At 39.6% G+C, this 25,317-nt stretch overlaps 1 protein-coding gene across 1 annotated transcript in view; it reads right to left on the minus strand.

Annotated features, from left to right (window-relative positions):
• Positions 1–1,117: 1,117 nt before the first annotated feature.
• LOC124802905 overlaps positions 1,118–25,317 on the minus strand; it is a 262,458-nt gene continuing 238,258 nt past the window's right edge. Inside the window, exons 5-7 of the mRNA XM_047263974.1 lie at positions 4,262–4,532; positions 4,051–4,163; positions 1,118–1,623 (exon numbers count right to left, since the gene is read on the minus strand). Coding sequence (XP_047119930.1) covers positions 1,396–1,623; positions 4,051–4,163; positions 4,262–4,532 — 612 coding nt within the window. The 3' untranslated portion in view covers positions 1,118–1,395. The remainder of the gene's footprint in view (positions 1,624–4,050; positions 4,164–4,261; positions 4,533–25,317) is intronic.

The following is a 25,317-nucleotide window of genomic DNA, read 5'->3' on the forward strand; positions in this document are numbered from 1 at the left end:
ATGCACACCACAAAATTAATATGTCCCCTTGGGAAGCATACTTACTATCAACTTAGTGGTTTTACAAAGCTTTCTTCAATATACCTTACCGTCTGTATTTATGCATAATATCTTGTGGTAGTACACTGTACCATGTGTATGAAAAACTGCCACAACATGAGTTTCCGTTTGTTGTGAGATCAGCGTTGCTTCTGCATTGGAAAATACACTTCCCACCAAAATAACAGTTCAGAAAAAGGCCACCACAGGTTTTGTTCGCTCCTAAATAACAAAAATAAAATTGGCAAAAAAGAAATATAGTCAACTGATCACAGTTCTAATTGAAGAAAAATTAACTTCATGGAGTCACTAAAAAAATCACTCATGGAAGGGTTAATTGTTAAGTTATAGTTTTGGATTAATAGGAATGTGGTGTTTTGTAATAGCAATGTGATGCAGATAGTAGGTATCATTATACTCAAATGTATTAAAATAAGGTATATGATTGGTTTCTGCTTACCAGTAGAATAGGTTATAACCGCAAAAGAGTAAATGAGTAAGTTGTGCAAAAAGTTTCATGTAATGTATCCAGGGAGCAGTGAGATGACTCTGCCATCAAAACAAACAGTAAGAAAATAACAGTATTTTAATAGTGACTTTTAACAACTGTGTAATATTACATTTTAATTGGTGGAAACAGTTTGGTGACAAGACTAACATACGGTTATGGAAAACATGAGCATAAACCTCATCACTACAATAAAACTTGTCATTTTCGAAATCCATATGCTGTCAGTGAGTACAAGCTCATAACATTTTTATGTGAGTGAATTCTGTGACAATAAGTAACAATGCAGAAAGCTATAGACACAACAGGCAGAATATCTTGTAATCTTACATATCATAAAGAGATGGCATTTGTGATCTGTGTCATACACTATATTTATTAAGTGCCACAAGAAATGTGTATTTACATTGACAACTGAGGTAAAAGCAAGATATGTGCCTTGCATGACACATATTTCATAAGACTTTTGCATATCATCTGTGGAATGTACATTCATTAATAAAAGAAATAACCTACAAAATTATTTGTGCACTAAAATATCATTTTCATAATACTGAATGTAGTTTGAGGTTACAGAAGTCAGTGTTTGTTTTATTCTGTTAGCTTCCAGAATGAGAAACCAGTTTGCACCAAACACTTCAACAAGTGATTATTCATTTTGGTAACGATAGTTCATCACCTCAATGCTCACACAACAACAGTCTTTTACAGAGATTGTCTTGTCTATCGCTTAGGCAATTTTTTAGGAAATCTGTAAAACATTTATCAGTTTCACAAAAAACATAAAGCTCATTATGTTTATGCTTATACATTTCATATTCAAACCTTGTTTATGTTAATATTGTGCTTTACACAATAACTGAGTGCCTATTGCTCTTCTTGTGTGGACTATATTGTTCAAGTGCTTCAGGTGGGCTGTTCATTGCACTATAGTCAATTGGGAACATTGCTGAGTATTTAGTTTCTCCTTCGTATGTTCCAAATAAGAACTGGCCAGGACCATGAGGAAAACGGCCTAACAGGAAATTCGAGAAACACAAACGATAAATTGAGTAGCGGAGTTTGTAGTCACCATTCTGAAAAATCAAACAAAGAAACCAATTAATTCTATGAAATTTACACACACACACACACACACACACACACACACACACACACACCTGAAAGCTTATGTTTGTATTAAGACTATATGATAGAAATCTACTTTTATTATGGGTTGCTTTTGCCTCTTATCCAGAACCTTCCATTGTCTCTCTGGTACATATTCTACCCATTTATTTCGTTAAACCCCTCTTTACTTTTTTATTGCCAATTTTTGATACCCAGAAACTGCAAGGAAGAAAGCATGGAAAATACGGGTTAACATCTGTTGTGTTGAAAACACAATAATGATAAACATTATTTGTTTTAATGAGCTATTACAGTATTTTCTATTGAAAAGAGAGACCTCAGTTTAATTCAGAAGACAAGCTGTAATGAATAACTGAAACTGAGTTGCCTTAAGTACAGACAACCATTCACCATATAGAAGCCTATTGGTCAACAGATAGACACATAAAGAAGTTGATGATTTTCTCATTGCTATAGCTGTGGTTACCTTAGGCGGAGCAAGCGGGAAGGACATGGAAGAGAGAAGTGACAGGGAAAGAAAGATGAAAGGACAATGACTAAGCTGACAAGGGTTAATGAATTTTGATGAATAAAAATATGAGGGTTGTCCTTAAAATAATGTTCCCAAGTACCTCCAGATGTGAAGAATGCTGTTACACGTGATCCGATAATGTTGACATAGCTTGGTTCTCCGTTTCCCATTTCCCACATTGGCGAGTTGTGTGCAATGCTCAGTCTTGGCTTGGCAGCTGGAGCACTCATTTGCATCTAAGGCCAGGTGTGAATTATGCTCTGTAATTCATTTTTTGTGTGCAAAAAAGACTTTGCCAGTGGACATTCATTCCCAACTGTGTGAAGTCTACAGAGGAACATGCTTGAGCATACAATGTGCGCAAATGGTGCAGAGAATTCAAAGACAGACATACAGATGTCCATGATGAACAGCATTCTGGACAGCCATCTGTTTTGGACGAAATGATTGTGAAGCAATGCTAAAAGATTGAAGTGGGATGGTTCAAGAGCTCTGCAAGATGATCCTTGATGTTAGCAAGACCACAATTGACAAAATTTTGACAGATCATTTAGGATATGCCACAATTTGTGCAAGGTAGGTCTCGAGAATGCTTATGGAAGACCAAAAACAGAAATGTGTGGAAGCAGCCCGCAAATTTTTTCAGGCCTATGCAACTGATGGCAAGGAATTCTTTGACTCTATTGTCACTGAGGATGTGACCTGGGTTCACTACACAACACTGGAAATGAAGCAACAATCTCATCAGTGGAAACATTCAGCGTCACTGAAGCCACGAAAGTTTAAATGAACACTGTCTGCCAGCTTGTTTTCAGATAGAAAGGGGTTTTTGTTGTGTGAATTCCTGCCTTCCAGTACAAATATCAACGCAGACCACTACTGTGAAAAGTTGAAGAAACTTTAACGTATGATCCAAAACAAGAGGAGATGCATGCTCACAAAGGGAGTGCATTTCCATCATTGCAACACTTGTCTGCACATCATCCATGTCACAACTAGTCTTATCAAAAAATTTGGATGGGATACTGTCACACACACACACCCTACAGTCTGGCATAGCCCCAAGTGACTTCCGTATCTTCTCTGAACTGAAGAAACACTTGGGTGGGACACATTCCACAACCGGAGAGGAGCTGGTGTGAGAGTTCTACGATGCAGGCATACAGAAGATGGTACACTGCATGCAAAAATGCATTGATCTCAATAGCAACTATGCCAAAAGTCTAAGCTTCCACTATATACTGTGCAATGTCAATAAACATGTTTATCATTGTCAAAGATAACTGGGAACCTTATTTTATGGACAAACCTCCTAAGTATACAAATCATGGAGTTCAAATAAACCTTCATCTGAAGAATAGTCTTTTTGCAAGCCACATTGTGAGCATGCATTAGGCTGTTCTAGGCGAAATGCTCACAGACCATACAGGCAGAAAAGAAATGTTTTCAGAATATGTGAGGTAGAGAAATTGGACCATCACTAGAAATTATCCTTTTGTCTCCACCATTATACAGCAATTGTACTAGTATGGTTCAGGGGGTAGCTATCATGTCTGTTGCAGTCTGGATGTCATGGTAAGTTGTAGGGAATAAACCACTAATTGCTAATGTGTTATACTGTAGTCCAAAACAGATCCAATAAATGGCAGAAATTTCTACATTTTAATAAACACTTTAAGAACTGTAACATTTTGTATATTTCAAAGATTCAGAGACATTTTCAATTTCCTTGTTTTTACTTATTTTAGAGTAATGTTATTCATTTGCTTCTGCAATGTTCCTTATCACAAGCTCTCTTCTCATTCTTTTATTACCTATCTTTCAATTAATTCTTGCAATAATATGTCCAATAGTAACTTACCGAGGTCAGATTGTCGTATGCCAAGTCAATGAATTCATCTATAGCCTTTTTTTCAAACCCAAGAAAAGATGAATAGAATATTCTGAGCTCATCCTTTGAGATGATCCCGGACCCTACAAGGAAGAATTTATATTGAAAATGCCTACAAGTATGTGAAATATTTCATTTTCATACATTATCTCTCAAAACTTAACTGTTTATTCAAACTTACCACTTCTGTTCATTACAAGGAAAATAATTTTTGCAAAGTATTGCAGCCAGAGAGGAAAGTCATACAAGTTCTGGGCAGTTTTCACTAATTTACTCCACTGTATGAGCCAATGATCAAGACTCACTGTCTCACTGTCATCTGATGTAGTGTCCAGAAAACGCTTATTGCACAGATTGGATTTAATAAATGTATCTACAAAGCCATTTTGCACTTCATGGAGAATGTGAAACTCTGGAGAATTTGTTGACCAGTCAGCAAAGTGACGCAATCGCTAGAAAAGAAGAAAAATTATCTTCACTAAAATATATATTTTAGCAATGTGACAAATACTTTTCTTATAACTACTTTGTTAATTAAATTTGTAACTACTGACAAATAAAAAGTAATTATATTGTTCAACTTTTCTGTTTTATTTTTAAGGAAAATAACATTACTGATGATGATGGTTGCATAGTTATCACAGCAGGTGCAGATCTGGGGTTTGGTTATGGGGGGGATCACAGTATGTCGCTCCATGTCACTCCCTGTCACAGCCCCCCCCCCCCCCCCCCACCACCCCCTTTCCCCGTAATGGTGTGCAAAGAGTCATTTTATGTTCGTATTGCACATTCCTGTAAGTATGGCTAATTTCTGACTTTTTTTGAAAACATATAGATATAAATTAGCAAATTCTACCCATCACCTTCAACATATTCATAAACAGAAATTCTTGTACAGAAGGGAGGGAGATGTCAAGGAGAAACATTTTCAGTTTGTTTTCAAATTGAAGTTTGCTGTCTGACAGAAAGTAAATGACCAAAAATTTTGGTGTCACCAATATGCACCCCCTTTTTGTGCTAAAGACAACATAATTGTGGAAAATAAATGTCATTTTTTCTTTTGGTATTGTAGTAATTTACATCATTGTTCCTTTTGAACTGTAGTGTGTTATTTACAATGAACTTCATGGGGAAATAAATACGCTGGGAAACAGTAGTCAAAATGCCTAACTCCTGAAACAGATATCTACAAGATGCTTCTAAGCACAGTTTTGAGAAACCAAAATTTTCTTTCTTAGAGATGTGTTACTCCAGAACATTTTTCCACAAGATACTATTGAATGAAAATATACAGCATATATTCACTGAAGTGTTTATCTATTCCCAAGATCTGCAGTGATTCAAAGTGCAAATGTGGCTGAACTGAGTTGCTTTAGAAGCTTTTTTTTTTTTTTTTCAGTTTAAATTATCATCAATACAGACACCTAAAATTTCTGAAGTTTCTGCACTACTTACTATTTCCTTGCCATTCACTATGTTTACTGTTGATGTAGTACCTCCAGATATGCAGAACTGAAAATGTTGTGTCTTTTTGAAATTGAGAGTGAGACCATTTGCAGGAAATTATTCAACAAAACTTTTAAGAACATTATTCCCATTTCTTTTGATGATGTTTGTATTTTTGTCATGTGCAAATAGAACTAATTGTGCTTGCTGTTTATTAGATGGAAGGTTGTTTATACGTACAACAAACCATAGTGGGTCAAATATTGAGCCTTGTGGATTCTCACAAATGATTTCTCCCTGTCAGAAGATTCTCCCCTGCTTACATTAGTTGAATTATTAAGTACAACTTTCTGCATTCACTTTGTTAAAGTGGTGGCTGCGCCATCAATTCAATAAAACCTCAGTTTATCTAGCAGGATATTGTGATACATAGGGTCAAATACTATTGATCGGTCACAGCATTTACGCATTTTACGCATAAAATTTGCTGAGTGAACATGTAAATGGCATTCTCAGTTGATCATCTCTTCTGAAATCTGAACAGTAATTTATTAAGGATATTATTATTAATCAAGTAGGATATCATTCTGGATTGGTAGTTTCTGACTTCTTGGCATATTTCAATCTCTCTGGGTAATTACCTTGAGTTACAAATTGATGAAAATAACTTTGTGGCTGATGTTTCAATGAGTTGAGTGATAGGGGCTAGCCGCCAGCCAATCATAGTTCTCTTTGAGTACTATATGTTTGCTGTGTTGCCGGTTTTGTAGGTGCATGCAGAACCTTGTCAAGCATGGCTGGTTGCATGTTGGCAACACTGCTCTCTACTACTACACTGTATCAGTCACGAAATTCTTTTACTTTGAGGTATAGTGACACATTATATACTTAAGAAAAGATAGCACTTATTAGAATGAGTCCTTAGCACTGTGATGGAAACACCATCAGATCTAGATGAGAGACTATAAAATTTTCTTAATTTTAGAAGGGGAAATGGGTGAGACATCTGTATGATTGATTTTTTATATGAGTAGCTTTTTCAATATATTACTTGATTTTTCTCTTGAACTGCTTGTACCTATATTTTCAACTATGGTTATTAAACACACCTGCTACTTTACAAATCATTTACAGCCCTTTCGTTTAAAAGCTTTTATCATGTCTCATGTTACACTAATTTCATACAGACTTCGGTCTGTGTTGTGAAGAACTGTTCTTAGTAGTTTTTGTTCTTGCCAACAGATACAGTTCTCGAGATACTTTAATCCCTCTAGTGATCCATGATTTTTTCATGGCTGTTTAATGTCCTTTCTAATTGGTTTATGAGAAAAGACATTTTCAAATAATGATGTGAATTTGTAACAGAATAGATCAAATTTTGTGTCATTGTTTGAATCACTATAAATTTCATCCCACATCACCTTGTGTAAACTTTTCTTAAAAATATTTTCCTGGCATAATTAATTATTCAAACTTATTTCCAGAGAGGGGAATCTATACTGGAAGGCACTGTCTTATTTATCCTAACTAACTGTACATTGTAATCAGAGAGAACATTTGCTGCAGGGCATATAGTTATTTTCTTGCTTTGAGCTTTGTCAATGAAAACATTACCAATTAGCGTCCTGCTGTCTTTATATCTGTGTTGCAAATGTAATTACTGAACTCAAATTGTAGGATCCAAATAAGGTTTTCAGGTAATTTTACTGTCCACGTTCTCTGGGAAAGCTACATTGAAATCATCACAGCCTATTAACTGCATGGTAAGGAATCCATACACCCCACAAAAAGTTCAAAATTTCCCAGTGGGGATCTATGCACAGTTACAACTGAAAGTGATCTGCATTTCAGTATTAATTCACAAGTGCACACTTCTATGTGCTGATAACTACAAAATATACTACTCTCAATGTTTTTGAACTTGTTTTCTGTCTTTATGCACAAGGTGATTCAGCTGCCCCTACCTATGGGTTTTATGCAACCTGCAACACCTTCAAAAACAATGCACGAGATTTTCATATTCTCCTACTCACTACGTGCAAACTGATAGTCCCACAGAAAAAATGAACAGGACATTTTTGTAGGAAATTTAATGTAATTAAGTTTTGTACTGGGATACATTTTTGCTAGCAGGCATGGTTTTTTATTTATTCAAGGGAAACATACAAATGTGACCTTCAAGTATGTTTTTCTTGAATAACTTGAAAACTATGGCCGCCAGCAAAAAACATATTCCAGTACAAAATGTAACTACATTAAATTTTCTACGAAAAGGTGCTGTCCATTTTTTCTGTAGGACTAACAGTTTGTGTGCAGCGGGTTAGAGAATATGAATACGTCAAGCATGTTGTTTGAAGGCATTATGAGTTGCATTAAACCCATAGGTGGGGCAGCTGAATCACCCTGTATGTAACAGCCCCGACCCCCACCTCCCCTTTTTCCATATTAGTTCCACATGAACATGATTTTAGAGTATGATCTTTTACATTTAACTTCTCTAACCCTGTAGTTTACGAGGTGTTCAGGTAGACACAGGTTGTCTACTTTTTTTCAGGGCTCTCTAATTTTTCCAAACAGGCAAGAAGCCCTTCTACTTTATCCTTTAATTTTGTGGTAAGTTAACAATACTTTTTGTGCATTCTGAAACATTTTGTGAGGCTCTTCTGCTATTGCGACTTCTTTCACAAAAGGCTGGCCATATCTTGGCTCTAAGCTGAAGAAGGTACTCCTCTGACATCAGCACAGAGATCTTGCTTTGTTTGACAGTACAATTGTAGCAAAGGGTGCTGCACTCATATGAGTTTTCATTTACATGAGCAGTAGCTTCCTCAACTCCATGTTCTCACAGCTCACAGGAATGTTGACACAGGGCAGTCATGGTGCTGCAGGACTTCTATGAAACTTGTACATCTGTGTGAATTTGCTACTTGTATTCCATCCAGGTCACCCCTTACGCTGTAATTGCTGTCTTTAGTCAGCCTGTTCACTGCTCCATCTCCTATGATCACATGACCCTCTTTGATAAAACCCTTGCACAACTTGCCTACATCCTTTGTCACCTGGATAAGACTAGCAATTGGCTTCTCAATACTTGGGCCTCGTAATTACCCTATTCCTAATTTGTTTTATACCATCTGGACCACAGCCCTGCCATGGCTACTACCTAACAACAAGATCCTTTTCTTTTAATCACTTTTGTTAACAATCTACTTTTTTAGGAGTGTGCTGGACTCTAGTGTGGCATACCACTGGATGAGGCTCTACTTTTCCTATTTCAGATGACAAACTTTTTAGGTACTGGAAACCCAAATGTAGTTGAAGGAGCTAAAGAGTTGTTGCACTTTCAGCCACTACTAATTACCTACACCCAGTTCCCACACCTTGTATCCCCTTCAACCTATCTAGTCCAAAAAGAAAAGAACCAAATGTATTTCATTGTGAAATCATGAAAATAAATGTAACTAGCAAGGTAGCAGTATACCTTTACTTCTTTTCAGCAGAGTCATCAATTAATATCATTAGAACTAATCCTGTTTACAATTTTACTTTCAATTTGCATTCCAGATAAGGCACAAGTACCGTTATTCCTTTCAAAGTAGTAGTCCAGTGAGAATTTGTAATTATTTTTGAAAGAGAAAACAACCTTTCGTCTGAAAAAATAGATACCACCGTTGGTACGTACCTTCAAAGTGCAATATTTGGATATAATTAGTCTATAGTCTGTTTAAAATTACATCATAGTTAACATCTGTGAATTGGTGCTGCAGTGATGCCACATTGGTTACTGTTCAGTTAAAGGTGACATGCAAACATGGCAGATCACTTTACAAGTTCTGAAATGCTGTTCATGTAATGCGGAGTGATGTTGGAAGCTGGTGCCATCAGGTATGGCAGGAATGCGAGATGCTCTGTCCACAGCTGATTTTAAATGATCAGTAACTGAACTGCAACAGACAACACATTTTGTGGCCCTGAATGTACACTCGTGTCCTAACCTAAATACAACCCCTTGATGTGCAATGTATCCAAGGAAATGGTAGTGAGCAAGCTGCAGCAGAACTTTTAATCACACTCACTTTGCTCATGGTGATTAAAGCTGTCCTGTACGAGCAAACTCAAGAAAGAAAAAACTTCAGTTTCTGTGCTACAAGTAAACTAAACACCTTTTGCTAAGGCCGGTATTACACTATCAAATTTCTTTGTCAAAGATTTGATCAAAGATGTGATCAAATATTCCATCAAATATATTTGACAAAGATCTTTGACATAGCGCTAGAAGGGGTATTACACTGTCATCAAAGTTTTTGTCAAAGTTCAAGATGGCTGACAACAACTTGTTATTAACCACAGCAGTTGTACGTACCCCAATTGCATTGTGTGCACATGCGGAAAAGAAGTGGGGGAAAAAATGGAAACCATACATACGAGGTTGACAGTCTTAAAAGTCCTGGGATTACAACTTGATAATAAATTCAGTTGGGAGTAGCACATCCCAGAACTGCAGAAACGCCTTAACAGATCTGTTTGCATTTCGAGTGTTAGCAGACATAGGCAACATAAAAATGAAAAAGCTTGCATTCTTTCATTCCATAATGTCATATGGTATAATATTTTGGGGTAAATCTTCAAGTCAAACAAAAAGTTTTCAGAGTCCAAAAGGGTGTAATACATATTATTTGTGGAGTAAATTTACGGACGTCCTGTAGAAACCTCTTCAAAGAACTGGGTATACTAACTACTGCCTCTCAGTATATATACTCCTTAATGAAATTTGTCCTAAATAATATATCTCTTTTTCCAACAAACAGCTCAATTCATACATACAATACCAGGAACAAAAATGATCTACACAAGGACTTAAAAGCACTTACTTTAGTTCAAAAAGGGGTCCACTATTCAGGAACACTCATCTTCAATAATTTGCCAGCAAGCATAAAAAATTTAGTTACAAATAAAGATCAGTTTAAAAGGAGCCTGAAAGACTTACTAGTGGGCAACTCCTTCTACTCCATTGAAGAATTTTTTAATAGAAACAAATGATGTATTGTATATATTCATACTATTAGCATTGTTATTTCAGCTTAAAAGAAAAAAAAAAAAAAAAAAAAGGAATTGACATGTTCCACATCGACAAGGATCTCCTCAGCATGGATCTATGGAACGAAAAACTAATCTAATCTAATCTAATCTAGCTACACCACTGCTCTACAGAAAATGTTTCGATTATGTTGTTATATTTGTTTATCTCTACAACCAGTTGCAATGATCATCTGCTGCCTTTAAAAGGTTCAGTTTCACGCAGTGTCATATGAAGCTTACCTGCTGTGAGCTGATCTCTGTGATGATAACAACTGAATATGTGAAGCTGAACTGCATCTTGTGCAAAAGAATCTGGTAGCATTTGGCTAGTGCTGTGTACGAAGTGCGTTATTTTGTTGCCATCATTCTGGGAGTGTTGTTTTAGATGTGTTTATCATGTGTGATGAAATGTAAAATAAAAGGGCCAGACCCAGGATTCAGGATCCACACAACAACAAAAAATATCCAGACAAGGAATTGGAAGTGAACTAACCATCTGTTGTGGCAGTTTGGCAAGAGTGAAGACACCTCCAACATGTGAAGTGTCAACTATCAAGCAGTTTTAATCAGACTATAGTTCTTTTCTTCCAGAAACAGCAAAAGCTTCAGTGGAACTAGTTTCTCTTCTTTGTTAGTAGTACCTTCGCAATGTAATGAAAAACCAATACATTTGTTTTCTTTTCTATGTGCATTTCCAAATTGTGGTATCTCATTGCCACTTTTCCTCTCAGTGCCCTAAGTATCTGCCCATCTGGATTATGCATGCTTCAGGGCCCTTTCACACTGGGATACCACAGAAGCTCTCCTGGCAATGATGCGACACAAGCATGGGATGCAGTGGAGCCTACCACAACTGCCATCTACCCGAGAATGGAAGCTCTGCCAGCAGACCTACCACTGTGAGGTTCTTCTGACAGCTCTGTAAATCCTTTCCTGCATAACCTCCTTATCAGTTTTGAGGACCGCTAATTGAAACAGTTATGCATATTTTATATTTTCTTCCATCTGCGTGACTAAATAACATCCAATGGCAGCGTGTGTAAGAGTAAGTGGTCTACTCTACTGGAAAACTTCCACTGCAGCTAGTTTTCTCTATTTATTTTGAATAATATATTCTAACACTACGAGAGATTCAAGGATCTTTCACTAGCAGACAGGTGAAATACCCTCAGACTACAAGAAGAAAGTAATAATTCCTGTTCCAAACAGGGCAGGTGCTGACAGATGTGAATATTGCTGAACCATCGGTGTAGTAAGTTAAAGTTGCAAAACAGTGACTTAAATTATTTATAAAAGAATGCAAAACCTGGTAGAAGCTGGCCACAAATAAACCAAACATTGTACGAACAGGTCTTGAAGGCTCAATGGTACCGAGCTGCCGCCGTGTCATCCTCAGACCTTAGGGATCACTGGATGTGGATATGCAGGGCAACGTGGTCAGCACACTGCTCTCCCGCCCATTGTCAGTTCCCGTGACTGAGAAGCTGACCACAGATTGCTGTCAAGGTCTGTCATGCGTCTTTGGGAGGAAGAGAGGCTGGGCATAATGGATAATAAGTTGCAATCAATAAAAGGGACTGTGAGGCTGTGGTGCACCTCATTCCAATCAGTTAGAAGTGATAAAATCTATTTAACACGACTTCGAGTAGGACACAGCACTCTGACCCATGGCTTCCTTCTCAGACGTGAAGAACTGCCCATCTGTGATGCATATGGTGTACTGTTTCCAGTTCGCCATATTGTAAATGACTGTAGTTTATGGAACGCCGAGGGATACAAGATGGTTTACTGGCAGAGCTCCCCTTCATTTTAGGTGATAGTGAGATAAATGTGGCTCGTATTTTACGATTTTGTGTTTTGTCTCCCTTTCTACCTAGGCTATTAGGGCAAAAATCTTAGTATGTTAGAGGTCGATTGACTCATCCAGTTTTTATCTTCACCATTAGCCAGTTGTCGTTTCTGCACTTTTCTCTTCATAGCTCTTCATGTCTGATATAAATATTTTAATTGTCCACCTTGAATTGCTTTGCTCCGTTACACTGTTTAGCGGAACATTTGAGAAAGAATACAAGGAGAACAATATGTTACCTTCTGTTGTATTTTAGCATACCCTCATGTTGTATGTTCTAGCCCAATTCCTATCCTACAATCAATATACGGGCACTGATGACCGTGACGAAGCTGCAACAACAACAGCAACAACAATAACAGTTGACCATGGGGAGGATGAGTTAGAGGTTCTTGAGAAATATAGCGATAAGCAAAGTAATGCTGACCCTAAAACTTAACTTAGAATACAGACAAAAGAAAGGGAAACTTGTAGATTTAGGGACAGCTTTGGACAATGTTGAGAGGATTACACTCCTTGACATTCTGAAGGTAACATGGATAATATACAGAAAGAAAATGTTATTTACAGCCTGTAGAGAAACCAGTAACCAGACAGCAGTTACAAGAGTTGAAGAGCATGAAAGGGAAGCACTGGTTGTGAAGGGAGTGAGACAAGGTTGTGGCCTATCCCTGATATTATTCAATCTGTACCGCACATTGTGCAGGCAGTAAATGAAACTAAAGAAAAGTTGGATGACTTAAAGTTCACAGAGAAGAAGTAAAGACTTTTAAGTTTGCCGATGACTTTGTAATTATCTCAAGAGACGGCTAAGGACTTGGAAAAGCAGCTGAACGGAATGGACAGTGCCTTGAAACGAGATTATAAGGTGAACATCACAACAAGCAAAACAAGGGCAATGGCGTGTAGTCAAATGCTATGCCAAGGGAATTAGATCAGGAAATCAGACACTAAAAGTAGTTGTTGAGTTTTACTATTTGAGCAGGAAAATAACTGATGATGAGTGAAGCAGGGAAGATATAAGGTACAGACTGGCAATAAGAAGAAAAATAATTTTTGAAAATGAGGTATTTGTTAACATCTAATATACGAGGGCAGTTCAATAAGTAATGCAACACATTTTTTTTCTCGGCCAATTTTGGTTGAAAAAAGCGGAAATTTCTTGTGGAATATTTTCAAACATTCCCGCTTTGTCTCGTATAGTTTCATTGACTTCCGCCAGGTGGCAGCGCTGTAAGGAGCTGTTAAAATGGCGTCTGTAACGGATGTGCGTTGCAAACAATGGGCAGTGATCGAGTTTCTTTTGGCGGAAAACCAGGGCATTTCAGATATTCATAGGCGCTTGCAGAATTTCTACGGTGATCTGGCAGTGGACAAAAGCACGGTGAGTCGTTGGGCAAAGCGTGTGTCATCATCGCCGCAAGGTCAAGCAAGACTGTCTGATCTCCCGCGTGCGGGCCGGCCGTGCACAGCTGTGACTCCTGCAATGGCGGAGCGTGCGAACACACTCGTTTGAGATGATCGACGGATCACCATCAAACAACTCAGTGCTCAACTTGACATCTCTGTTGGTAGTGCTGTCACAATTGTTCACCAGTTGGGATATTCAAAGGTTTGTTCCCGCTGGGTCCCTCATTGTCTAACCGAACACCATAAAGAGCAAAGGAGAACCATCTGTGCGGAATTGCTTGCTCGTCATGTGGCTAAGGGTGACAATTTCTTGTCAAAGATTGTTACAGGCGATGAAACATGGGTTCATCACTTCGAACCTGAAACAAAACAGCAATCAATGGAGTGGCGCCACACCCACTCCCCTACCAAGAAAAAGTTTAAAGCCATACCCTCAGCCGGTAAAGTCATGGTTACAGTCTTCTGGGACGCTGAAGGGGTTATTCTGTTCGATGTCCTTCCCCATGGTCAAACGATCAACTCTGAAGTGTATTGTGCTACTCTTCAGAAATTGAAGAAACGACTTCAGCGTGTTCGTAGGCACAAAAATCTGAACGAACTTCTCCTTCTTCATGACAACACAAGACCTCACACAAGTCTTCGCACCCGAGAGGAGCTCACAAAACTTCAGTGGACTGTTCTTCCTCATGCACCCTACAGCCCCGATCTCGCACCGTCGGATTTCCATATGTTTGGCCTAATGAAGGACGCAATCCGTGGGAGGCACTACGCGGATGATGAAGAAGTTATTGATGCAGTACGACGTTGGCTCCAACATCGACCAGTGGAATGGTACCGTGCAGGCATACAGGCCCTCATTTCAAGTGGCGTAAGGCCGTAGCATTGAATGGAGATTACGTTGAAAAATAGTGTTGTGTAGCTAAAAGATTGGGGAATAACCTGGTGTATTTCAATGCTGAATAAAACAACCCCTGTTTCAGAAAAAAAATGTGTTGCATTACTTATTGAACTGCCCTCGTAAATCTGAACTTTAGAAACTCTTTTCTGAAGATATATGTCTGGAGTGTAGCCTTGTATGGAAGTGAAACGAGGACGACAGTCGGTTCAGACATGAAGAGAATATAAGCTTTTGAAATGTGGTGCTATGGAAGAATGCGAAAGATCAGTAGGGTGCTTCGAATAACAAACGAGAATGGAATATTTTTTATCTTGTGGAAGACGAATGACACTTGTAATCAGCGATAACAAGCTCCACTTCTGAAGCTGTTAAAAATCCAGTTATACTGTCTTTTAAATCTTTTCTGGTAAGAAAAACACCTGAGTACACTATATTTCTCGTTGCCCCCTCGTACGGGCGCCCTTGCACAACTTGACTAAAATTAGGTATAGATTGCCAGGACATGTTGTGAGGCAGCAAGGTATTGTCAGTTTGGTAATTAACGAAGTGTGGAGGGGTGGGGGAGGATTTTAGAGGAACACCAAGTAAGCAGGCACAAATGGGCGTAGGCTGCAGTGACTACGCAGAAATGAAGATGCTTGCGCAGGAAAGATTAGCATGGAGAACTGCACAAGGCCGGTTTCCGACTGAAGATCACAACAACAGATTTCAGTTGTTTCATTTATTTTTGTCGTCCAGCTGCATCGTATTTACGGACAAAGAAAAAAGAAAGTGATGCTCAACTGTTGCAATAGGCCCTGCGGTCGGCGCGCTTCTTGCGGCAGCGGATGTCACGAGTTGGCTGAGGTCATCGCGGCTGACAGCCTTCGGTCCCGTGATTTGTACCAATCGCGCACTCGCAGACCACACTTGGCCTGCTGGCTGATGGAAGCAGCAGAATTGTAACAAGTTGCAAGACGGCGAACAACAACGACATATATAAGCATTGCACATCTCTTTGCTGTACAACTTTGGACCAATATTCGGGCTTTTGCCAAACTTTAGACCAGCATACAATCCAGTGTTCACTGGCATTGTTCTTGCCATTCTGTGTCTTTGCTGTACTGACGAGGAGAACAAGGCAAATACCATAACAAGACGTCTCAGAAACTTCACTCAGTGGAAGAGGAGTCAAAATAAGCGAGCACTTGTCTCGGCTTATACGTAGATACTCGAACGTTTCTGAGAAAAGGACGATCAAAGTTTAGCGGATAAATCGTTTAGCTGAAGTGGTGACGCAGAGACTTCTCAATTTTGCGCCCCGAGTACCAAACCGATTATTGCACGTATTTTTGTTTTTCATTTATCTGCCCATGTACGTAGATGATTACTACACGAATGTTTTCCAACGCATATGGAATAACGTTGTCGTCTACAAACCGTATGCTTGGTGAAAGAATTGAAAAAAAGCAATAAATGAATGAGAAAATTATTTGCAACTGTTTTCGGTGAAATTCCTGTAGTGTATCTTGATTCATAATCAACTGAAAGCGCTAGTTTTCGGTAACGTGATCCGGATGTATGTGGTTCGCCACGAAATTATCGCCAACGCGTGAAATCTGCAGCATTGTTAAAGATGTTTCTTTTTCGAGTGAGAGTCATACGAAGAAACGTCACTGCGGCAAACCTGTCTTCGCTCAATGCTCGTGGTGTTCGGGATTTATGATTCAAATGTTTCTACGATCGGTATCATCCGAGGGAATACACGAAATGTTCTTGAAGAATAAACACAAGAGTAAAATACAAGAATTAATATATAAATTGATATAAGAATTAGATATAAAAATATGAGAATAGAAAAATATCGTAACCCCTGAAAATACCGTACACATATATCATATAATAAATACACTGACAATCCAAAACATTATGACCACTGACCACACGTGTTCGCTTATTTTGACTCCTCTTCTACTGAACTAAGTTTCTGGGAAATCAGATTATGGCACTTGCGTGTTCTCGTCGTGATTTTTGCTTCGCGTGTGGTTAACGTCTGCGTGTGTTACGTCTGCGTTCGTGTACAAATACATACGGCATGCTAACTTCAGTGCTGTCTGCCTAACGAAGACAGGCAACGAGGGAAAGCAGTCATTTACCCCCTCCCCCCTCATACCCCCCCTCTCCCCAACCCCCGTCATCCACCCCTCCGAAAATCTTCTAGGAATGGACGAATAGTAGAAGCTGATCGTTGCTCTCTTGGGAACCAATTCCCTTCTCTTGTATGCCATACGTTCGTGCTTCACCTGACGGTAGTAAAAACTACAAGGTCATGAAGCAGGCATGTAAATGTTATGAAAACTACATGAAATACAAAGCAGAATGTCACTAGCTAATCAGTAGAATTACAAAACGACGGCGCTAGCACTGGTCGAGCAGCTCATCCTGAAAGACAGGACTTAGGTGTATTCTTAATGGGAGCTGGAACTAGATGACGCCAACAGATACGTTACCAGCCAGGGTACCGAAATTCAAGGGCGGCGTCTTCGTGACTTTTGTTTATATGATGAGATCGCAGCTCATGTGGGGCAAAACACTACTTCCATTGGGTCATTAAATGTGGTTTCAGCACAGAATCATAGAAATCTAATTAGTGTGGAAGTGATGGAATGTAGACTTCCGTCTCGAATATTAACGTGATTTCCGTTTCGTACCCGTATCCCCACAATTAGTAGACGTCCACTATGCCATAGATTACATGCTTATTATGTTGTGCTGAGTTGAATATAAGACCTCCCCTCAATTTTTGATAATTTTCTTATTTTTAACTAATTAAGGTACTGAATCATGATTTAGTTATTCGCCACTTTCTTGGCCTCTAAAGATGTGAAGTACAGGCAGTTTCAGGATGGTTTCCCTGTGAAGAATCGTTTGCGAACAGCTTCCTACCATTTGTCAGAGTACGCTGAATGACTGTTATTGTAGACTTCTTGCTGACTGATGTTCTGGCGAGGACCTTTTAACGTCCTTCGGGTAGTCTGTAACATTTGAAATTATATCAAAATAGGCATCTGATTGGCGTTGCACACACTGCCTAACTCGTAGGTCGTGTTGTATTCCCTAAAATAAAACAAATGCCACCGGAAATCGCTGACATAGTGTTGTTCTTCGCCGTAAAGGAAGTCTTGTCTTCGTCTTCACGCACCAGCCCGTCGTACTCGCTTTAAATTCCGCGCCACCTGCTGTAGGAAAATTCGTCCATATTTCAAGAGCCCTTCATATATTTCTCTCGCGCAAACTTTACGACAATTCAGGAAACCGTTCCTGCTTAGGTTCCCTCAAAGTTTTGTTTGTTGAAGAGTCATTTTTAATAAATTCTTCGTCTGGTGCCATCTACGAACATTTGGTTCTGTTAACAGCCTATCTTCTGTCGTACAGTTATTTGCAACCTGTACTTCATTAATGACGATTTATTTAAAATTACCGCCTGTGGAGGAGGAATGTACGAGGTCCGTATAAAAGGTATCCGATCTTTAATTTTCCCGAGCAAAACAGAGACGATGGCGCGGTGCCACTGTACACAGTAAAGGAAGAGATCCTTAATGCGCATGCGTGAATTTTATCCCCGCCTTCCAGTGCGTCAGTCGCTCCTGTCCGTCGCTGAGTGAGGTGTTGCACGACGTGTTCGTTGGATTACCGATTCTCTCAAGATGACTGAACGTGTCAGGCAAAGATACTGCATCAAATTTTGTCAAAAGCTTGGTGATTCTCAAAGTGAAACAAATCGTAAGATTCAGCAGGTGTTTGGAGAAGATACAATGGGTGTAACACAAATTAAGGAGTGGTTCAACCGATTCAAAAATGGTCACACACCAGCGGAGAGTAACCAGCGTTCTGGCAGGCCCCAAACTACTCGGAGTGCAGCTGTTGTTGAGAGAGTGCAAAATTTGGTGATTGCAGATCGTCGTTTGACCGTGGAGGAGATTTCACAAGATGTTGGAGTGAGTAAGGATTCTGCACATGCAATTTTGCATGATTATTTAAACATGCACCGAGTGGCTACGAAATTCGTGCCCGAGTTGTTGTCGCCGAAACAAAAAGACCTCCGTTTTGACGTTGCACAGGACCTTCTGGACACTACCAACACTGATACTGGGTTCTGAACACCGTGATAACTGAGATGAGTCATGGGTGTACGGGTACGACCCAGAAACAAAAAGACAGTCCTCACAACGGAAGCATGCCGATTCTCCAAGGCCGAAGAAAGTGCGGCAGGTGCAAAGCGAAATCAAGGTGATGCTGACCGTCTTCTTTGATGTCTGTGGAATTGTGCATCACGAATACGCACCAGAAGGACAAACAGTGACAAAAGAGTACAATCAAGATGTTCTCTGGCGACTCTGTGACTCAGTTCGGCGCAAAAGACCAGACATGTGGACGGCGAAAAACTGATAACTGCATCACGACAACGCCCCCGCTCATTCATCCCACTTGATTCAAAATTTCTTGGCCAAACTTGGAATTACAGGCGTTCGCCAAACTCTTTACTTTCCAGACATGGTTCCTTGCGACTTCTGATTGTTTCCAAAATTGAAGACGCCACTAAAAGAATCCCGTTTTGAGAGTAGAGAAGAGATAATGCGGAAAACGACGATGGAGCTGAACACCATTCCAAAAGAAGACTTCCAGCAGTGGAAGGATCGGTGGGCTAAGTGTGTGCAAGCATAAGAGGCCTATTTTGAAGGGGATTAGGGTCCCAACCCCGTCAGGTATTCGAAATATTTTTTCTGGCCAAAGGTCGGATACTTTTTAGACAGACCACGTATAGTTCAGTCTTAAAAGTCAGTTTCAGGCCTTTGCAGACGATGTATGGAGAAGGGCCCAGATGGCGCTTTGCACTGCGTCCTCTGACATGCTGCAGCGTTCATGCATGTAAGGAGAAACAAAATCATACACCAGACTGTGATTACAGTTTTATTCGTTTCCATAGTCCGATATTAATGAAACTTTGACTATGCAATTACATGACAGCAATATAAATTTCAAGACAATATCTTTCATAAGCATAGAAACGTAGAAATTTCCTTGAAATACAAAAATTTTAGTAGTTAAAACGTACAGTTTTGCATATTATTAAAATGTGTGTGGAGTTAATGGTAACTGCGTGTGAAGAACGATTCTTGAATTTTTGAGCAATCAAGAGTATCTGAGCTTGTGAAATAACATTGTGCGATAGTGTAGTGAGTCATGTGCACTGAGTAACTGTAAAAATGTGTAAAAAGGTGATAATTATATTGGAGAAGCAATATTTTTATGCCAGTCCTGCAGATAAAGATTCGAGTTTTGGAATATTAGTTTAGCATTTAACACAAATTCCATTAGAAGGCGTGGCTGATGAGTTAAGGGGAATTTCTTAGTTATGCGAGAACAAGTGCATCCGTCACTGGCCGTTACTACAACCAGCCAATCAGAGAAGCCCGCGCTCCCGCCGCCTGAAGCAAAAAGTTGTTTTGCGACGGCTACAGTAGGCCACTTACAACCGAACCACCAGTGCATATTGCTGTGTATATGTAGGCTCTGATGATTTTGTTAAAATGTTGCTAAAATGTGTTTTGATGAGAACCAAGAGATAGCGGCCCATTAAAAATTGAGCTGTTTAAGATATCTGACTTTAATGACAGTTCGGGTAAGCTATTTTGAAGAAGTGAAACCGGCCTTCCTTACTGCGTGTCGTAGCTTCGCTTGTCACATTATGCAGAAGTGGCTGTGTGACGGACTGTGTGGTTATTTTCGGCGAACGTAGCTGCCAACTGAACATCTAATGAAATGAAGATTGTTTATGGACTGACTGTGTCAGGAAATAGTGACAGGATTTCGTAAGTTCGGTGTTAGCTATTGACTGTTAGTGTGAATGTTGCATGTGAAATTACGGATGATCTTTAAATAGAAATTCTTGAACGTAGCACCAGAGAAGTTTTAGTTATTTGTTGAGTCTCCATATATTTGTTCTTAGTGTACCGACACGGATACATTTTTGTTATTTGGATAGTCTGAAATTATACGTCATTTATCCTTTAAAACACTTATTGCAAACAGTAGGAAACAGAACCTCGAACAGTAAAATGAACTTTCAGACTTTTAGCTGTTTCAAATTAGGATGCAGTCTATGGGACACATGTGAGGCATGCAGAGTTTTTCACAGCTTTACTTGGCTGAATATTGTTGCACGTAGCCCTTGATCAGGAAGCAGAATGTGTTGAGTTTACAGTGGTGAATGAAACTATCTATTGCTGCGTTACGATCTCGTATGACAGTGCTTCCAACCTACCGACTTATCGTTAGGGACAGCTCGGTCGAAACACGAGTAACCAGTGAAATAGGATTTCACGGCATTCCGGTCCAGTCGGGTCATCGTATTCAGTTGTTGCTGTATTATAACTTCCGTGTTTTGACAGCCAAGGGTGCTCTGACGCTCTGACCCTAGAGCAAGGGAGTGCGCGGTGAGGGGGGGGGGGGGGGGCGCCACCCTATCTCTCAGGGAAAGGTGTTCTTCTTTCAAGAAAATTATCTAAAAGTCGATATTACGCATGTTTTTAACGGAACTTTTTAATGGCCACTTTCAACTCGCTATTTGTCTTCCAAAATAATAACAATACTTCATATCCCCCAGTTTGCCTCCCCCTTCCTCTCGCCCCTAAAAACTATCGAACGAGCGCGCCCTTGATGACAGAATGACGTTTCAAGGTGATGGCGCACTGAAGATTTATGACAAACGTCACTCTTGTGCACTTTGTTACAATTAAATGTCAATTATGGCCGCATCAAAGGTAAAAAGCCTTTTGGAGATCGTGAGATATTAAGGCCAAATTTGCATATAAACGATGTGGTCTTGTCGTTTGAAACATGTGATTATGTTGTCGAGGGAAGCAGGTTCGCGTCCTGCTATTGCATATAAGTATTTCATTTTCGCGTTTCTAATAGATTCTGGTTACTTCTTATTCATGTAATAAAAGTATTCAGTGCTATTCACATAATGGGAACAAATTTCTTCGGTTTTGTGACTTCAGTCTGATTAAAAAACGAAAGATAAACCACCTGTATGTGAAACAACCAGCAGTGATATTTGTTTCTAGCTTGTTACGAATAAGTTGCTGTGTATTCCGAATACGTCACAATTTTCGACGGTGTCGATAGGCATAAATGTAACAGGACAGCTTAAACTGATGGAGTGAAACAAGCAACAATCCTATTTCTAGTCTTCTTTGTCAGAAATACTTCGCTGTTAATCCCGAATATATCCAGATTTCCGGGGGTGTTTTGTTGTCGCAAATATTTAGCTGCGACCGAATTGCACAACACTTTCGAAAATTCGGGAGTCAAGGTTAAGATGGCGGAACTTCCGCAAAATAGAGAATAGACATTGATGTTATGTTGTACGACTGTGATTTTTATGATAAATTCCGAACTTCAGGCTTGATAAATGATCATTTAAAAACGAAATATACACTTAATCGTAGCAACTAACACTATTCGCCAAGACAGCTATACAATACTTTGACTGTTAAAAGTTACAGAATAGTTTTCGATGAATCTTTACAATACGTGAATGTTCCCAGAAGCAGAAGCCAGCAATAGGAGCACTCGCTTATTGAAAATATGGTCCAAGTTTTACTTCCCTCCCCGTTTTCACAAAAATAGCTGCAGTGACGAACTGACAAAATACACTATTCCACGAATCATTTGCTGACAAATTGTTCCCACAATGTTTCACTCACAGGCAATAGAAAACAAAAAAAATTACTTCGGTTAGACATCATTTAGTCATTGCTGCGTAATAATAATGACTCTGTTCACTCAATATCCACTTATAGGCGTGCTTCGCTTTTTGACCCTTACAGTTTGCTATCAAGCTTTATATTTGTATCTGTCCATTATATATGAGGGTTGGAACTCTAGTGGCAACTATTTATTCACAACCGATACAAAAGAGTTACATATTTGCGCCTGTTACTGTCCTTCAAAGGAGTCACTAGCGTTGAGTAGAACCCGCTGCGAGCGATGTGGAAGACGTAGTATACCGTTAGCAGAGCCTGTTCTGTTGATGGTGCGAATGGAGCGGTCTGCTACCTGTCGAATCTCTGGAACAGTTCTGAAGCGAATGCCACGAAGTGGTTCCTTCATCTTCAGAATCAAACCAAAGTCACAAGGACCTGAGTCCGGGGAGTATGGTGGATGGTACAGTACTTCCCAGTCCCATCGACCGATCAGAGCAACCACTGCTTGCGCTGTATGCGCCCGCGCACTGTCGTGCAAAATGATAGGTGGGTTGCGCAGAAAGTGTCGCCGCTTCTTTCGCAAAGCTGTGCGCAGTCGATGCTCCAAAGACAAACAGTAATACTGTCCACATCGCTGGCAGCGGGTTCTACCCAACGCTGGTGACTACTCTGAAGGACAGTAACAGGTGAAAACATATAACACTTTTGTATCGGTTGTGAATAAATAGTTGCCACTGTTTAAGTTCCAACCCTGGTATAAATTCGATTACCTGTTTCTACGTTTTGATGTTGGGTTCATGTAACAAGGACCTCACTGACATTGGTAGTGGGATTTTATTCTTGATGACAAATGCTAGAAAAGTGTTCCTCGCCTCACAATATTTTCTGCATTGAAATAATATGTGATCCGTATCTCCCTGATTTTATCATCTCAATTACAGGCAAGTGTTTGGTTTATATGCAGTCGGCATTAATGTTCTGGAAATGTCCCATGATCGAACCTTGATCTGCTTAATGTGGACGTCGCTTTTCGGATACATCAACGGTCTCAAACCGAGGTCGTTCCCGAATTCGTGGTTGTATTTAAGATGGTCGCATCCTTTGTGTCGTGAGCTGTGCCTCCATTCTTCTTGCCAGGATTCGAATGCCCTTTTCCGAATAAATTGTCCAGTTACGTATAGGAAAGCTTAACGTCTAATGGTATCCTGTTGTTAGCAGCCAGCTTTGCCAGTTGATCTGCTCTTTCAGTGCCTGGGATTCCACAGTGGGCTTTCATCCACATAAACGCACTTTTTTCGTGCTTCTGAGGCGCTCATAGTACCGACAGCAAACTTAGAGTAGATATTCACTCGTGGTTTGAGAGTTTTATACTTGATATTGCTTGAAGTACACTTTTTGAGTCTCATACCACTGCATAGAATGTGTACTTCTGGATCATATAACATTGTACCGCCTTTAGTACTGCGATTGTTTCCGCCAGACAGACGGAGGTAGTTGCTGGTAATTTATATTTTTGGGTTATCTGCTGTTGTGGACTGAATATAGCACATCCTGTGTTGGCTCTGCTCTTTTCTTTGATCCGGCTGTGTGTGTGTGGATTACCCATTGTCTTACTTCCTCCATTTGTCTTTGCCGTGCTGTAATGGTCCCCAAGAAACTAGACTTTCCCTCTTTCGTTTGGAATGAGAAGTGATCCATTATTATGAGTTAGTCTTATTGGTAGACAGACTACTGAATACTTGTGGCAATATCTTTGCACTTATCTGCCAAGTCATAACATGCCGAAATTAAATCAAAAGGCTTTTTGTCTCAATTTCGTGAGTGGCGACGGAACAACTGTAGAATCTGAAGTACTGGATGATATGAGCATAATATTTTCTCCGTTATGCATCGTTCGATGAATATCTTCCTCCTTATATGAAGGGACATCTTTTGTACTTCCACCATATTGCTTTTGTTGTTGTGGAACTCGCCACTCCTAAGCAGATGCGTTTACAGTGGTCCTCAAATCCGTCCAGCTTCTCAAGAGTTTGCAAATCGTGTAAGTATAGTGTTTACATAATCCAGTCTGGATCTAATGAGGAAGCGGTATAGGAGCAGCAACATTGAAGGATGCGCTCCTCCCCCCATCTTATAGTAAGTGTAGTAAGTGACTGAATAATATTAAGCGTTTGCTCATTAGTTTCAGTTAAGGTATTAATACGTGCCGCCCAAGTAAGCTTGCTATACATTGCTATTCCTGAGGACCGAATAAGTGCCTTCACGTGTGTTATTTTATCGTCCACATGTATTAAACCATTTCTTGATGCGTAATCCTTTCTAGTCAATATGGCCATTGAAGATTTCTTCGAAGCCATCATCAGCCATTTCCATGAAGCCAACACCTTAAGTTTTTTACCGATGGCGTAAAGTTGTTTATTGCCTCCTGATGATAAAAATGTCTCCGTCAGACTGCACATAGGCTCATCCGAAGGGAAGCAATCCTATTGGCTCTCGCTGTCATGAAAGGCTATTGGTTATTTATGTTTCGGGTCGAGCTACCCCCTGTAAGTAACATACCGTGCCACTACACGTCGTATTATTTGCGACAACTGGCTGTGAAACGCAAACTCTTAGATTCACAGGTTTAAAAAAGTCGGATAAAACCGCGTCCGTTATCATTCCTACATTTACAGTGAAAGGAAACTGATTGATGTGGTTATTTTGAAGGCTGCTGTCCGAAAATTCAATTGTAAATGTAACGGATAATCTAACTAAAACGAAAATAAAAACGACTATGACTAGTAGTTTAATGTCTGGTATAA

Source organism: Schistocerca piceifrons, chromosome 1, assembly GCF_021461385.2.
Source record: "Schistocerca piceifrons isolate TAMUIC-IGC-003096 chromosome 1, iqSchPice1.1, whole genome shotgun sequence".
In the NCBI taxonomy this organism is placed as follows: Eukaryota; Metazoa; Arthropoda; class Insecta; order Orthoptera; family Acrididae; genus Schistocerca; species Schistocerca piceifrons.